Source organism: Colobus angolensis, unplaced genomic scaffold, assembly GCF_000951035.1.
Source record: "Colobus angolensis palliatus isolate OR3802 unplaced genomic scaffold, Cang.pa_1.0 Scaffold270, whole genome shotgun sequence".
Taxonomy (NCBI): domain Eukaryota; kingdom Metazoa; phylum Chordata; class Mammalia; order Primates; family Cercopithecidae; genus Colobus; species Colobus angolensis.
Window position 1 is genome coordinate 3,046,167 of NW_012115933.1, and position 16,754 is coordinate 3,062,920.

At 37.8% G+C, this 16,754-nt stretch overlaps 1 protein-coding gene across 2 annotated transcripts in view; it reads right to left on the minus strand.

Annotated features, from left to right (window-relative positions):
- The window catches only part of KIF20B (kinesin family member 20B), a 70,345-nt gene extending 61,168 nt beyond the window's left edge, over positions 1 to 9,177 (minus strand). For both annotated transcript variants that reach the window (XM_011947857.1, XM_011947855.1), the window contains exons 1-5: positions 9,004 to 9,177; positions 5,250 to 5,397; positions 1,427 to 1,513; positions 1,219 to 1,335; positions 624 to 762 (exon numbers count right to left, since the gene is read on the minus strand). In XM_011947857.1, the coding sequence (XP_011803247.1) occupies positions 624 to 762; positions 1,219 to 1,335; positions 1,427 to 1,513; positions 5,250 to 5,396 (490 nt within the window). In that variant the 5' untranslated portion in view covers position 5,397; positions 9,004 to 9,177. The remainder of the gene's footprint in view (positions 1 to 623; positions 763 to 1,218; positions 1,336 to 1,426; positions 1,514 to 5,249; positions 5,398 to 9,003) is intronic.
- Between the last annotated feature and the right edge of the window lie 7,577 nt (positions 9,178 to 16,754).

A 16,754-nucleotide genomic window follows, 5' to 3' on the forward strand; every position in this document is an offset into this window, starting at 1 on the left:
AAAGTAAAATGAAATATAAAATTTCTTCCTGGTCATTTATGCTTAATTCTCTGTATCACATCAATACTTTTTATGGATTTTAATCATCATCTAAATCTCTATCAATGGGTATTTTCACAAATGAATTAAATAAATTTGAATTAAAAGCCAATAGCAAGGCCAGGCATGGTGGCTCTTGCCTGCAATCCAAGCACCTTGGGAGACCAAGGTGGGCAGATCACCTGAGGTCAGGAGTTCGAGACTAGCCTGCCCAAAATGGTAAACCCCCATTTCTGCAAAAATATAAAAATTAGCTTGGCAAAATATAAAAAACTGGTGGCACACGCCTGCAGTCCCAGCCACTCGGGAAGCTCAGTAGCTGAGGCAGGAGAGTCGTTTGAACCCAGGAATCAGAGGCTGCAGTGAGCCGAGATCACACCACTGCACGCCAGCCTGGGCAACATAGTGAGACTGTCTCCAGAAAAAAAACCAACAGCAATACATAATCAATATGCTATTACTATTAAAAATAGAGCAAACACATACTAGGTAATAGCGACATAACTACTTGTATGTATTATAAAAATACTGAGTGATTATTATTGCTTCCTTATCCTTTCCAACCAAAATAAAACAATATTTACCTTGAAATGTATATGTTTTTCCTGAATTGGTTAGCCCGTAAGTAAAAATCAGACGACTTTGTCCTTTCAAGAGGTCTTTTACTGGTTGCATAATGCAACCCTGAAAGAATTCCTTCTGTGTAGTTGCTGGGCCAAAAACCTAAGCAAGCATTTTTAAAAAACTCTTTTTAGAAAATTCAAGTTAATATTAATAGTGTGTTCCATCCCAACACACTGTTTACAAATTTTAAAGATTCATTCTTAAAACAGGTGCCATATCCCCACTCCCACAAATACACTTGATAGTTTTACTACCAGAAAGTTTTCAAGATAGAAATCTGTACCAAGGAATTAAGAATTCACCTAAGTTTTGAAAAGAATATTTCTTAAAAATATATTCATAATAATTTTAACACTACAGTGATCTCTTTACATCCGATTATATATTTCCAGACCTGAGATTTGAGTGTTATCCTTAAGGAAAAAATACTAGAACCTAAAATCTAAGTTGCATAAGCACAAAATGTATAGTTCACTATATATAATTATATAGCAATTTAGCCTAAGCCAAGTCTCTTTATCTTTAAAACAAAAAACAAAAACACTTCAGTTTTACCTTGGAAAAACTGAATTTCTGGGCCATCTGCCCCGAGCTTTTCTCACTTAACCGACCAAGGATGCATTGAGGCTCTTTCAGCAGAACAGTCTGTGAATCCAGAATATGCACACAGCCCTAGAATACATACCCCCAATAAATAAAAACTAGTATTTTGCCAATTTAAAAGAAAATAAAATATTAAAATTCTATTAAATTCAACACAAACCTCAGACTCATGTTCTTTTTCTGACTGTGTAAATGGTCTTATTCGAAGACAAACCTGGAGATAATCTTTGGATTCGAAACTGTTTGCCTTAAAAAATAAAGGAGAACAATATTGTGTTTTTGAAAGATATGGCTTTTCAGAGACCATCTTTCCTTAGCATAGCTAATTTTTACATAATAATCTCAGATCATAAAGAATTTCTAAACAGTCACTATCTGGCTTTTAATCATGTTAGAAAAACTCAACAAATCTATTTAAATAAAAACAAAACACACCAAAATAAATCCAATTTCCTCCATCTCCTGTATTTATACATGAAGTTTACAAAAAGCCTTTATTCCACAAAAGCCTAATATAAATAATGAGGCCCTAAGTCACTGGAAAATATAACTCTAGAATAAATCAAAAGTAACTATAATATTCTATTATTCAAATGCTCAATTCCATGAGGCATTCACAATTTTTTTACTATGTACCATTCTCCTTGTTACTTTTTCCGAGCAAGAAACGTGCATAGAAAATATAATTTTAAAGAAATGTTTTAACTTTTAAAAAATAAAAATAAAAAGGAAACAACTACTTGACAAATGCAACTTAACTAAAACAGACATAACTAGAAAATCTGAATAACCCAATTCTATTAAGCAAACTGAATCCATTTTCAAACTAAATAATCACACACAAAAAAATCCAGGACCTAGTATTTTAACGGTAAATTCTATCAAACATTTAAGAAAATAATCAGCCGAGGAGCAGTGACTCACGCCTGTAATCCCAATGCTTTGGTAGGCCGAGGCAGGTGGATCACCTGAGGTCGGGAGTTCAATACCAACCTGACCAACATGGAGAAACCCCATTTCAACTAAAAATACAAAATTAGCTAGGCATGGTGGCGCATGCCAGTAATCCCAGCTGCTCGGGAGGCTGAGGCAGGAGAATCGCTTGAACCTGGGAGGCCAAGATTGCGGTGAGCCGAGATGGCTCCACTGCTCTCCAGCCTGGGCAACAAGAGCAAAATTCCAACTCAAAAAAAAAAAACCACGCAAATTGTACATAAACTCTTTAAGAAAATACAGGAAGAGAAAATACCTTAACTAATTTTGAGTTTGACATAACCTGAATGACACAACTGACAAAGATAGCCTCAGTAAAAAATTAGAAAACAAAATAGCATATTAAGATATATGCAAAATTTCCCATGCAAAATACTAGCCAATATATAAAACAGGATAATAATATCTAACCAAGAATGGTTTATCCTAGGAATATAAAGTCAGTTTAACATTCAAAAATCAATCCAGGCAATTAACCATATTAAAAGAATAAATGAAGAGAAACTTTTATCTCTACAGATGGAAAAACAGCATTTGACAAAATTCAACGTCCATTTGTAATAAAAAATCTCAGCAGAGTGTAATGAATGCAAACTCTCTCATCCTGATAAAGGGCACTCACAAAAAATCTATAGCTAACAACACACTTAACAGGAAAGACTCAATCTAAGATGAGTAGCAAAATGAGTAATAAGAAGAGGATTTCTGCGTCCCCACTTCCAGTAACACTGTATTAAAGGTTCTAGCTGGTGTAATTGGGCGTGAGGGGGGAAAGGAAATGGGGGAAGAAAAAAGGAGGGGTAAGGGAAAGAAAAAGGGAAGAGAAAAGGAAAGGAAAAAGGTAAAAGGGAAGGGAAGAAGAGAAAGAAAGAAGGGGAGGGGAAAGAAGGGGAAAGAAAAGGAAAAGAAAAATGGAAGAAAAAAAGGAAATGAAAAGACAAAAGTCATCCAAATTGGAAAGGAAGAAATAAAATTTTCTTTATTTAGAAACAACATGAACATATGCATACAAAATCCAACAAGTCTACAAAAAATTAACTTATACTAACAGAATGCTAATCAGAGGTTACTTGGAGGTGTGATGGGAGGGAGGACTTACAGGGAGCCTCAAGGAAACTTTTGAGGGTAATGGATATACTCATTAGCTTGACTTTGGTGACAGTTACACAAGTGTATGCATATGTCAAAACTTATCAAACTGCATATTTGAAATATATGCAGTTTTTCATTATGCCTAAAGCAACTAAAAATATTATTTACAATAGCATCAAATAACATAAAATGTTTATAAATATATTTGACAAAAGACACGAAACGCCTCTACACTGACAAGTAAAAAATACCGCTGAGACATTAAAGACCTAAATAAAATGAAGAATACCATGTTCATGGATTAAAACTCAATATTGTCAAGATGTTAATTCTCTCCAAATTGATCCACAGATTTAACGCAATCTCAGTCAAAAATCTCAAGATGCTGTCTTGTGGAAACTGGTAAGCTGATTCTAATATTTATGAATATGCAAAGGACCTAGAAAAGCCAAAACTTTCCTAGAAAAGAAAAGCAAAATTGGAGAATTCACACTACTTAATTTCAAGAATCATTATAAACCTACAGAAATAGATGGTGTTGTGTTGGAATAAGGACAAATAGGTCAAAGGAAGAGAATAAAATCCAGAAATAGATACACATATACAGTCATTTGTAAAGGCACCAAAACAATGGGGAAAGGAAAGTCTTTTCAATAGATAATGCTGAAATAACTATTTATGTAGTTAAAAAAATGTATGGAAGCTAAAAAGAAAAAGAAAAAAGTTAACCTAGGTCCCTGTATCAACTGCACATAAAAACTGTTCAAAATGGACCATAGATATAACTACTCAAATGAAAACTATAAAATTTCTAGAAAAAGTAAGACAAAAACTTTAGGGAAGGCAAAAGTTTCTTAAAGAAAACACACACACACACACACACACACACACACAAACACAAATTCACCAAAAAAGAAAAATAAATGTTAAATTGAATGTCTTTAAATTTTAAAACATCTGATCAAGACACTATTAACCTGACAAAGGATTTGTATACACAAAGATTTCTCACACAACACTAATGAAACAACCTAATTTAAATGGGAAAAAGACCTGAAGAGACACTTTACAAAGAAAGTAGAAAAATGGCCAAGAATACTTGAAAGAGTGCTCATCAGAGCAAACTAAAACCAAAACAGGGTACCATTACACATCCACTAGAAATAAAGATTTACATTATCAAGTGTTGGCAAAGAGGCAGAAGCACTGGAACCTACACACATTGCTGGTGCTGGAACAGCCACTTTGAAAAACAGTTTTGTAGTTATTTATAAAGTTAAACTTACACAGTTTGTATTCCTAGGTATTTACCAAAGAAAAATGAAAACACAAATCCACAAAAAGGCTTGCACAAGAATGTTCAGAGCGGCATTACTTATAATGGCCTCAAACTGTAAACTACCTAACCGTCCATCAAATGATAAATGGAAATGTGGCATATCTGAACAACAGACAACTACTTAGCAATAAAAAGGAAAAAACTGATATGTGATGCATGACAAATCTCAAAAACGTCATGCCAATCCAGAGGTCAATAAATTTTCTCTGTAAAAAGCTAGATAGTTAATATTTTAGGTTCTAGAGACCCTATAGTCTCTGTCACAACTACTCAACTCTGCCATGATAGTGTCACAACAAATGTAGTAAATAAATAAACCAAAAAGTACAATTGTGATGCAATAAAAATTTATTTATGGACAGTGATGTTTGAAATTTATATAATTTGTTATGTGACATTATTCCTATTTTGATTTTTCTTCCACTATTTAAAAATATAAAAACCATTCTTAGCTTGTATCTAAGTACAAAAACAGGTAATACAAAAATAGGCCATTGTTTGCCAACCTTTGTATTAGAAGGAGGCATAATAATCAACACAATGTTTTTCTTGTACTTACCTCAGTGTTTGGAGCAACTAAGGAAAATTCATGAGACAGATCAAGCTTAATGCCATCAAAATTTATTTCTGAAGGCCTTGCAATTGGGTCAGCACTAAAAACATAAGATGGTCGAGGTACTCCCTCTTGATTAAAATTAGATTCCATTCTGCAAGAATAACAGTAACTTTTTTAACAATATTAATAAGTCAGCATATAAACCACCCACACTTTCAAAAGTCTAGCCCACTACTTCCCTCCAAATAACTAGATTTTAGAAAAGAAAAGCATTACATTTATAACACAATAGCCTACAGGAAAGATAAAAGATCAAATTATATTTACAGATTCTGAATCTAATAATACTGAACACAGCCTACTATTTTCATACAATATCCATTCAAAGAGGTTTCATGAGTACAGGTAATCTGTAAAGATGGTATAAAACGTTTACTCTCTCCCTGAAATCCTTTCAAAACTCAAATAGTAAGGAGATCACAGAGTAAATTATAACCTTGTGTTATCTACTTAGTGACTCCTGTAGAATGTTACTTACAGACTTTCTTTTAGCATTTAGAAGTTAAAACTCAGTTATCTGGGCTTGGCGTGGTGACTCACACCTGTAATCCCAGCACTTTGGGAGGCCAAGGGGGGTGGGGGTGGATCACGAGGCTAGGAGTTCAAGATCAGCCTAGCCAAGACGGTGAAATCCCACCTCCACTAAAAATACAAAATAATTAGCCGGCCGTGGTGCCAGGTGCCTGTAATCCCAGCTGCTCGAGAGGCTGAGGCAGAGAATTGCTTGAACCCCGGACGTGGAGGTTGCAGTGAGTCGAGATCACACCACTGCACTCAAGCCTGGGCGAGAGAGAGAGACTCCGTCAAGGGGAGGAAAAAAAAAAAAACCTCAGCTATCTGAAAAATTACTTCCAATTTCAAATTCAAGTAAAAAGTAAAATAATATATGTAAACACATTCAAAACAGTACCTGACACATCACAGGTTTTAAGTTAAATAGGAATAATGCATCAGTAAACTATTACAATTGAATTAAACATAAAATCACTAAACTAAAAGGTAAACTTAAGGATAATCTTAACTAAAAAATACTAACATTCTAATATTTACTGAGAATCTACTAGATGTACAATACCAGAGAGAGGGGGAGGACTCTGAGCTGTTTTTTGGCAAGATTATAAAATATCCAGATCAGTGACTCCCAAACTAAAGTCCCTAGCTCAAGAAAGTAGTAACGAGCAAAACCCACAGGTATTATATAAAATGAACCAAAGATGGCCCTTGCATGATGGCCCTAAATTATATACTTCTTCACAGCTGGTAGGGATCTTAGCTCAAATGCCTACTGGATCAAAGACCATAAATGTTTAAAATAAAAATTAAAAAGCCTATGGCCAGGAGCAGAGGCTCATGCCTATAATCCCACCACTTTGGGAGGCCAAGGCGGGTGGATCACAAGGTCAGGAGATCGAGACCATCCTGGCCAACATGGTGAAATCCCATCTCTACTAAAAATACAAAAACATTAGCCGGGTGTGGTGGCGTGTGCCTGAAGTCCCAGCTACTAAGGAGGGTGAGGCAGGAGAATCACTTGAACCCAGGAGGTAGAGGTTGCAGTGAGCCGAGATCGTGCCACTGCACTCCAGCCTGACAACAGAGCAAGACTCTGTCTCAAAAAAAAAAAAAAAAAAAAGCCTGCTGGGGTACCAAACTCAAATTCTGAAGCATCCATTTACTTTAAATACGGCCAAAAATAAGCATATTTTTAGCCATTTAGAGCCTGCCAATTTGAACACCCCATGAAACTGCACCCAACATTTGCCAGACACATAAAACCTGGGATTATCAAGACCCCCAAGCCGCTGCTGCCCTTGAGAGTTCTATGATCCAGAGACTCTCCACTGTGCAACATCACTTAAACATGTAAGCCCCTCTATGATTCTTTCCTCCCCACTCCCCATCCCCTTTGCCCTCTTTGACCTCTGGATGGTGGTCCCTCACCTGGTCTAGAAAACGTCCCATACTGAGAGGGATTTCCTTTGCCTACAATTCTGTCAAAGTCCTTGTTTATTCCTGTCACCTTGTTGACAATCTTTTTCCTTGATCAGAAGAAAACTTATCCTAAACTTATCACAAGAACATGGCTGGATTTTTTCCCCTAAATTACAAAAGGGCTAAGGAAAGCACCGATCTAGATCATGGGGAAGGGGGTGCAGAGCGGGGAGCATTTGCAAAATGTTAAAGTACCGGCTTGACATTTCAAAACACAGAGTTCATGGAAATGCCCAGAAAACTAAAAAACATCTGTGGCTTCAAATAATAACTTTTGGTTTAAAGAAAAGTGTTGATAAATCTTTTAAACTGCTGAATTAAAAAAGAATATTCCTGTGTACGAAAAGCAATTATAATAAAGTATTTGTTCATATGCTCATTTTTCAATGAACAAACTACTTCCTAGCATTTCTAAAAGTGTTGAGATGTAACTTCTTGCAATTATATATGACTACTACTTATACATGGCCTACCCAACTAAACTGGAACCTTCTTGATGGCAAGAACCTTATCTTATACCACTCTGTAGCCCCTACAACAAATTCAGTGACTTATGTAGGGATGAAGACTCTCTGACTAATGACTTTAAATAATGGTTATAAAGAAAAAACTCTTCCCCCCCTTACCCCCCCAAAAAAAATCGGTCCTAATCTGTAATACTATATTTCATGAGGCTTCAAGACCTCATTTTTCATTCAAAAGGCTGCTCTGACTGGAAAACTGCATCTTTATTTATCTTCTCTCCAATAAGAATCCGCAATTGGAGACTTGAGTGAAAAACAGTAGAATCTGTTACTGAATAAGGTTTCTGAAAGTGGTCTACAACACACAGCCTCAAAAAAAGTCTTCACAACTAACTGATGAGTATTTTACGTTATTTTACAATTTAAAATCTGGAGTCTTGGACATGTAATAAAACACATACACTGTTACACTACCTAACCCATAAGGCATGAACTTGTGTAAACTAGTACTTTAGCAAAAAATATTAGAGAATTTGCCAGACAGGCATCACTGAACCAGGGAGCGAATCGAGATGGAGAAAGCCTTCGGAACTGGGGAATAACAGCAGTCACTGTGCCACGAACTCTTCAGCCTGGCACTGCAAAACCCTAGAAGGGTAAGCCCCAAGCACCAGTAGGAGTAATCTGGAAATAAGTGCACAGAGGCCACCACAGGGCTCCCCCCCGCAAAAAGGCCGTGTTACCTACCTGCCGAGCAAACTGCTCACCTCAGAGCTTCAGAAAACTAGCTGTGGCAAAAGAGGCCTGTTTCTCAACAACAGAAGCAACAACAATAATAATGTTAATGACTGCAAACATTTAGTAACTACTGTGTGCCAGCACTAACAACTTTACACATTACCATTTAATCTTCACAAAAGCCGAAAGAAATTGATACTTTATTGCCGCCTTTTAACCGATAAGAAAACTAAGATACAGAGAGATTAAATGAATTGTCTTGCGTCACTCAACTAATAAGCAGTGGCGGCGAGATTTAAACCCTAACCGAAATAGTATGACTCAATGCTGCGTACCCGGTGTTCCCATCGCTCCGCAACCCAGTTCCTGACAGTAACCTCCACGGGGGTACGAGCACTGTCGGAACATGCCCACATTGCCAAAGCCGTTTCCTCACCTTAGGCCCCATATATATGCAATCACCCACCTCCTTCCCTACACCTTCCCCCGGGCCACCTCCTCACCTGCAAACGTCGCCTGGTCAGGCGGACCCGCGAGAAGCACTGCAATATTATCGTTTTCAAATTCAAACAATGGCGGCCAGGGCACCGCACTGAACGCTGGGAGTGGGTGGGGCGTCCGGACCTCCGCCAGGGAGCGCTGCCGCCTCGCGCTGCGGACTTTCTAGTGGCTCCCGGAAGAAGCTCTCCAATGTGAGGGCGGGTCTTGAAACGCGGGCAGCCAATGAGCGGAAGCAGGCGTGCACAGCCCGGGTGCCGAGGGTCTCGTTTGCCTACCAGCTGGGCTAGTCGGGCACTAATAGTGCGCTTCCTCACGGGTGTTGTGAGTCCCACGCTGTTGACTGTGACACCGATCTCCGATTCTGTCCTCGAGGCAATAAAGATGTGGCGAAGGCCCGACGTGAGGCCGCTGCCACTGCACTTAGTCCTGCGACTCCCCAAGGACTGGCCGAGGAATGGCGGGCCAGCTACTTCCCAGTACTGTCCCTACGGGGTTTGAAAAGACTCGGCATCCCGGGATCCGGAGGGTCACTTCCCTCGCTGCATCCCCATTGTGCAACTGCCAGTCTCAAAATTGATGTAGGTAAGCTTATGAATGTTAAAACTAATGAATGCAAGATGCTGAAACAAAGCATTAACTGAAAGGTTGTCGGGGATGAGGATGTTAGTATCTCAAAGAATCACCCTACAGATAATTTATTATAAAAGGAAAGTAGAATTTTACACTGAAGAGATTTATTAGACATACCTTAACTAAGTGAAGATACTTAGCATCGCTAATAGCACCCGATACTATTTGTACTAGAAATGTTTGACATGAATCTAATCATGAGGAAACAATCAGAAAAAAACAATGTAGAACATTCTACAAAACAACAGGCCTAGGCTCTTCTTCAGAAGTGTCAGTGTCGTGACAGGAAAAAGAAAAAAACGAAGTGGAGAATTGCTTTAGTCGAGAGTCAAAAGAAACCAAATGAAATCTGTGAATCTTGGTTCATAGATTAAAAAAACAAAACAAAACTGCGAAATACATTTGTGGACAATTGGGGAAATTTAAATATGAACTACATATTAGATGAATCAGTTTTAAATTGGTTGCATGTGAGAATGAATTTGTGGTTAAGTGGAAGAATGCCTTTGTTTTTGGAAGGCGCTGGCGCTTGCTAAAGTAATTAGCAAAGTGTCACAGTGTTTGCAGCTTACCTTCAAAAGATATGGCAAAAAAGTAAAATAGAGAAAGCAAATGTGGCAAAATATTAGTAATTGATGAATCTAGGTTGAAGGGTATAATGGTGTACATCGTACTAGTCTTGCAACTTTCTAAAATAACTGAGATTTTCTAAAATAAAAAGAGGAGGGGGAAAAGGGAATAAAATTCTGATCTTTACCCCGGCCTCCCAGGTCCTGCACAATCAGGTGTCGGCCAACCTCACTGCCCACTAACTGTACAGTAAGTTGATCTGCTCTGGATACCTCAAACACAACTTCTTTCCAGCATGTATGAACCTTTGCATGGGTTATTCCCTCTACCTGAATTCTCTCTTCCCCATTCAACACATGGCACTTCCCTTTATCCTTTAGATTACATCTAAAATAGTACCTTCTTAAAGAAGACTTTCCTGACTACTGTATCTCAAGTGAGCACTGTTTTTTTTATTTGTAGGTTCAATTTCATTTTTATACTTTTTACAACTAGCAATTGTTGTTTTTCCCCTGCCCCATTAAATGTAAGTTCTGTGAGTAGAAGAACTGTGTTTTGTTTGGTCACTAATGTATCCTCAATGACTCTGTAACACAAGACAAGCAAATCAATATTTGTTGAACAATGAATGAAGGCTTATGTGGCTGGGTAGAGACCATGGGGAGGAGTCAGGGGAGTGAATCTGGAGGCATGGGCCGAGGCCAGATCCTATAAGTCTTAGCCAAGTTACTGACTTGAGTATTATGAAATGCTTACTGGATAACCGGTTTTACGCATGGGCATGGTACAATCCAATGTGCGTCTATCTTTTGAAAAGGTTAATCTCCTGGAGAAACTAGAGGCAGCCAAGGAGGATGCTGTTGCAAGAGATTCCAGGAAAAGATAATGATAATGTGGACTTGGAAGATGGCAGAGGAGTTGCAGAAAACTGACCAGATTTTAGAGGTATTTTTTCCTACGTTTTTCGTTTTGGCACCAGCTGCTGGGTTTTTCCCTTAGGGAGATGCAGAGCCAGCTTGATTGGGAAGTGCTTGAGATTAAGTACCCTTTCCAAAGAATTCCATCTGTGCCTTGAAATGAACATTAACCTAAAGTGAGAAATTTGGTAAGTTAAGTTACATCAGAGTGATTTTCTGCCCTGGCCACAGTCTCTACTGTTAGTAATAGCTGACTTCCTTTATGCCTGGTAGTGTTCTTAGCACTTTATACTCATTTAATCCTAAGAGTAACTCTGTAAGGCAATTTGTTGTTAACTCCTATTAATAGAAGAGGAAACTGAGGCGTGGAGCTTGTAAGGAAAGAGTAAAGCTATCTACTAAATAGAAGTGTTGAAGATTAAATCAGGTAATAGTGTAAAGTATTTATAAAAGTATCTGGCACATGTTAAATAATAACTTGTTTCAATTTATATAACAAACAGTGAGACTGGAATTTGAATCGGGGTGATCTGGCTTTAGAGTCCATGCATTCTTTCTCCTCCCAAAGTTTGGATCCAGCACCCCTGGAATTCTCTTAAGAAAATACTAAGTGCTTAACTCCTACTGCAAAGCCATTTCTAGAAGCAAGACTGAAGCAACTCACTTTTCAATCCCAAAATAATACTTTTGAGGGTGTATTAATTACAAAGGTTTAAATAACAAGTTCAACAAAAATTTATCAGTCACCCACTAAGTGGCAGATTTCTCTACCCTTGAGAGGCCCTTAACAGGCCTTCTTCTAAAGCAGCCCTTCTCAACCTGGGATTTCAAGAGACAATTAATCCCTAAGCCTTTAGGCACCCATTATATATAATGTATTAACTTCTTTCGTATACATCTAGAATGGCACTGGTTCTACACCATCCTGAAAATAATTTTTTTATCTCCTATTGTTCATATGGGGAAATCCATATGCGAAGTATTTCAAAACATGACAAATGCTGTAATAGAAATGAACAAGGAGTAATGGGAGCAGAGTGAGCATAGCTTAAAAGTAATGCTGTGAAGTCAGACTTGAGATTGAGTACAAGCCCAGCCACTTATAGGGCTCATAAAATTGTTGTGAGGATTAAAATAGCATATGTAAGTTATTTAGTATAATCCTGGCACATAGTAGGTTTCATAATGGTAGTAATATTTATTAAATCTGTTTATTAAGTCATTAGAATGCAAACTCATTACTATCTTGGTCCTCTATAGCCCCAACATATAAAACCATACCTTGCACAAAACGAGTACTCAATAAATACTTTTTGATGTAATAAGGGACATCTACTAGGGAAGATTTCTTAATGTAGCATGTAGGCTGAAGAAAGTGAGTGGGATTTGCCAGTGAATTGTAGGAGGAGGCCATTCCAGGCCATGGAAAGCTATGAGACAATGATAAAAAGAACAAGAGTTCACAAAAGATTCCAAAAACTAAATACCTACTTCAGCATGACTGTGAACATTAGCTGAAGTGGGTAATGGCAGGAGATAAGAAAAGTGGGCAGAGGCTAGATCATAAAGGGCCCTGTATGACATGCTAAAGAAGAGCTAGAATTATATTCTCTAAGGCCTAGGTTTTGCTCAGCAGAGGTATGGAAGGAAAAGTGTAGGAAGAGAAGAAACAAGAAGGATTGAGTCTTAGTCTATAATACCAGAATCTTACAAAGTGCAAATCAAGAAATGAGACAACAGGATGTAGACGTTTAGGCATATCATTTCAGTGTGCAAAGGTAACTGGTACAGGAAAAAATATATGTAACTATCTAGAGCTAAGTGCTTGTCTGTAGGAAGTACATAGATATCTATAATTGATACATGAAGAAATAACATTAGGAGGAGCATATCATTTAAAGATAGAGTATTTGGTATAGTAATTGCCAGAAATACTAAAAACAAATTATAAGAATAGTTGCCCCTGGAAAGCAGGCCTGGAGATGTGAAAGGGTGAGATTTTTTTATTATAAGATCTTTTTGAATTTGTAATAAACATTTTTTAAAATTTAATGTGTCCTAGCTGGACTTGGTGGCTCATGCCTGTAATCCCAATGTTTTGGGAAGCTGAGGTAGTAAGATTGCTTGAGCCCAGGAGTTCAAGACCAGCCTGGAAAACATGGCGAAGCCGTGTCTTTACCAAAAGTACAAAAATTAGCCAGGTGTAGTAGTGTCCTCCTGTAGTCCCAGCTACTTGGGAGGCGGAGGTGGGAGGATGGTTTGAGCCTGGGAGGCAAAGGTTGCAGTGAGCCAACATCATGCCATTGCACTCCACCCTGAGCAACATAGCCAGAGCCTGTCCCCCCCAAAAAAAAACAAAAACAGAAAAAACAAAATTTAATGTGTGAGGAAAAAAAGAAGCATTTCTTTGTTAATCATTTACTATGTATTAGGCTATGAGATCCCATTACCTCCTTGGTGAAGGAATCTGTAAGCTGTGGTGGTGATTTTTCTTCAGAGTCAACTTGACTAGCTTTAGTCTCAGGAAAAACGCAGTTAAAAAGAAGAAAGGTTAACTGTAAAACAGCCTCAAACAGGTCCTGTAGGAGTTATTCTAGAAAGCATTGTTATAGAAGATAGTTTGAAGTGTGTTATTGCCCCTGAAAACCTTCCAGTAGAACAAAATGTGAATGTGGAAGACAGTGATATTGATGATCCTAACCCTCTGTAGGGATAGGCCAATGTGTGTACATCTTAGTTTTTAACAAAAAAGTTTTAAAAGTAAAAAAATTTTAAAAATTTAAAATTAAAAAAAGTTGATAAAATAAGAATATAAGGGAAGAAAATATTTTATCCAGCCATACAGTGTGTTTGTGTTTTAAACTAAGTGTGATTACAGAGTCAGAAAGTTAAAAGAAATGTAAACATTTATAGGAGTAAAATTATATATTACATGTGATATATATTTTTGTATAATATAGTCTCAATATTATACATTTCTCATATTTACTAGAATTTTTTTCTTTCCAACTTGTACTGTAGGCTCAAGGGGTACATGTGCAGGCTTCTTACATGAGTAAATTGCATGTCACAGGTATTGTACAGATAATTTTTGTCACCCAGGTATTCCATGTAATACCCAATTATTTACTAGAATTGAACATTTCTGAATTATACTAGCTGTTAATGAAAAAGAGTCAAATTCTGGAAAATATTTGAGGAGATTTATTATGAGCTAAATATGAGTGACCAAAGCCTGGGGCACAGTCTCAGGAGGTCCTGAGAACATGTGCCCAAGGTGGTTGGGTTACAACTTGATTTTATACATTTTAGAGGGGCAGAAGTTAACAGGCAGACTATCAATACATGTAAGGTGTCCATTGGTTCAGTCTGAAAAGGCAGAACAACTCAAATTGGCAGTGGGCGGTGCAGGGAGACTTCCAGGTCATAGGTGCATTCGAATAGTTTCTAATTGGCAATAGGCTGAAAGAGTTAAGTTATTATCTAAAGACCTGGAATCAGTGGAAAGGAATGTCTGTGTTAAAATAAGGGGTTGTGAAGACCAAGGTTCTTGTTATGCAGATGAAGCCTCCAAGTAGTAGGCTTCAGAGAGAGTAGATGGCAAATATCTCTTATCAGACCTGAAAAGGTATTATGTAAGACCTTTAGTTAGTCTCTCCTGGATCAGGAAAAGATCTAGAAAAGAAAAAGGGTTATCTATAGAATCCTTATCCCCACAAGAGACAGCTTTGCAGAGCCATTTCAAAATATGTCAAAGAAATATATTTTGGGGTAAAATACTTCATTTTCTTTCAGAGCCTGCTGTCATGTGATGCTATACTGGAGTCAGGTTAGAATTTGGTATCTTATTGCTACAAAGAGTCTGTTTTGCCAGTGTTAAGATCTCTGTTTTATTGTTAACGCTGATCACTTGTGCCTGAATTCCAAAGGGAGGAGGGTACAATGAGGTATGCCCAACTACCACCCTTCCCATCAAGGCCTGAGCTAGTTTTTCAGGTTTAATTTGGAATGCCCTTGGCCAACAGAGGGGTCCATTCAGTCAGTTGGGGGGTTTAGAATTTTGTCTTACAGAACTGTGCTTTTACTCATTTTTATAACAGTCCAGCCAAAAGGACTGCTGTTACACCCAGTAGAAAAAGAAAGACTTAGGAGTGAATCAGTAAACTTCAGGCATTTATAACAGTTTGTATTAGACATATGAGGAAGATCTAAATAAATATGGGGAAGATGAGAATGAGGAAGAAAAGCTGGCCTTCCAGTAGGAACTTATAAAAGAGTCCATGAAATAAGGCTCAAACCACAGAAGCTTAAAAGTCATTAAAAATGCTAATGAATTCTTTCTGAATTCTAAATTAAAAGAAACATTTTATTAGAATGTATAAAATGTGTTTTAATTCTGAGCTTGATTAACAATTCTGAGTCACAGTTGGGATGTACAATTTTCAGAACAGTTTAGAAACAAACAAAAAAGCCTTTTAAATGAGTGGATATTTAGGGAATACTTGTGGGAGTGTTTGGGACATTTGCAATGAGCTCTTTCATTTTTCCTGATTGCTCATTGTGAAGCAGTAAGTAACAGGCAGTAAGTACCAAACAGATCATTTGGTACAAAAAGAAAAATCTATATTCAATAACTATAAATTTAGGAACTCTAACCTCTTGCCACAGCATCTCCATGTTATTCAGCATTGGGGCTCAACTACTGACTGTGTCAGTCAAATAAGAGTATCAGGTTCCTGTGCTAAAACTATTCTAGCTCAAATCATCTTGGCAGACAATACCAGAAAAACAAACATTTTTCTGTCTGTTAAAGTGACCAAATATTAGGAGACTAAATATAAGCAGAAAAGACAAGTAATAGCTGCATAACCTTGAGCAAGATACTAACTAACTGAGCCTCAGTCTTTTCATCATTAAAATGATATTTTTTTTTTTTTTTTTTTGAGACGGAGTCTCGCTCTGTCGCCCAGGCTGGAGTGCAGTGGCCGGCTCTCAGCTCACTGCAAGCTCCACCTCCCGGGTTCCCGCCATTCTCCTGCCTCAGCCTCCTGAGTAGCTGGGACTACAGGCGCCCGCCACATCGCCCGGCTAGATTTTTGTATTTTTTTTTAGTAGAGATGGGGTTTCACCATGTTAGCCAGGATGGTCTCGATCTCCTGACCTCGTGATCCGCCCGTCTCGGCCTCCCAAAGTGCTGGGATTACAGGCTTGAGCCACCGCGCCCGGCCTAAAATGATATTTTTAATGCAGGTCTACAGTCTCTACTCTGCAATTCCAAAACAGGACAAAAAACAAAAACACTGTGAAACCCAAAAGTGTTTTTGTAAGTTTGGCACCAGGATTATATGCCCAAAAATAAACCTACTGTGAACAAATATGAAGCCTCTGTTGTCTCAGCACTTGTATCCATAAGTCACACATGCCTCTATTTGCTGACATTTTCTGACTTGGGGATTAATTCCATGGAAAATGTCGAAAAGAGCTAAATATATACCTACGGATAACAGTGAGAAGAAAAGGAAGCATCTGTCTTTATCAGTATCTCAGAAAGTGGAGTTATTGCAGAAACTTGACGTTAGTATGTTTGTGAGGTGTCTTACTGAAGAATATGGTATGGGAACCACCACGATATATGA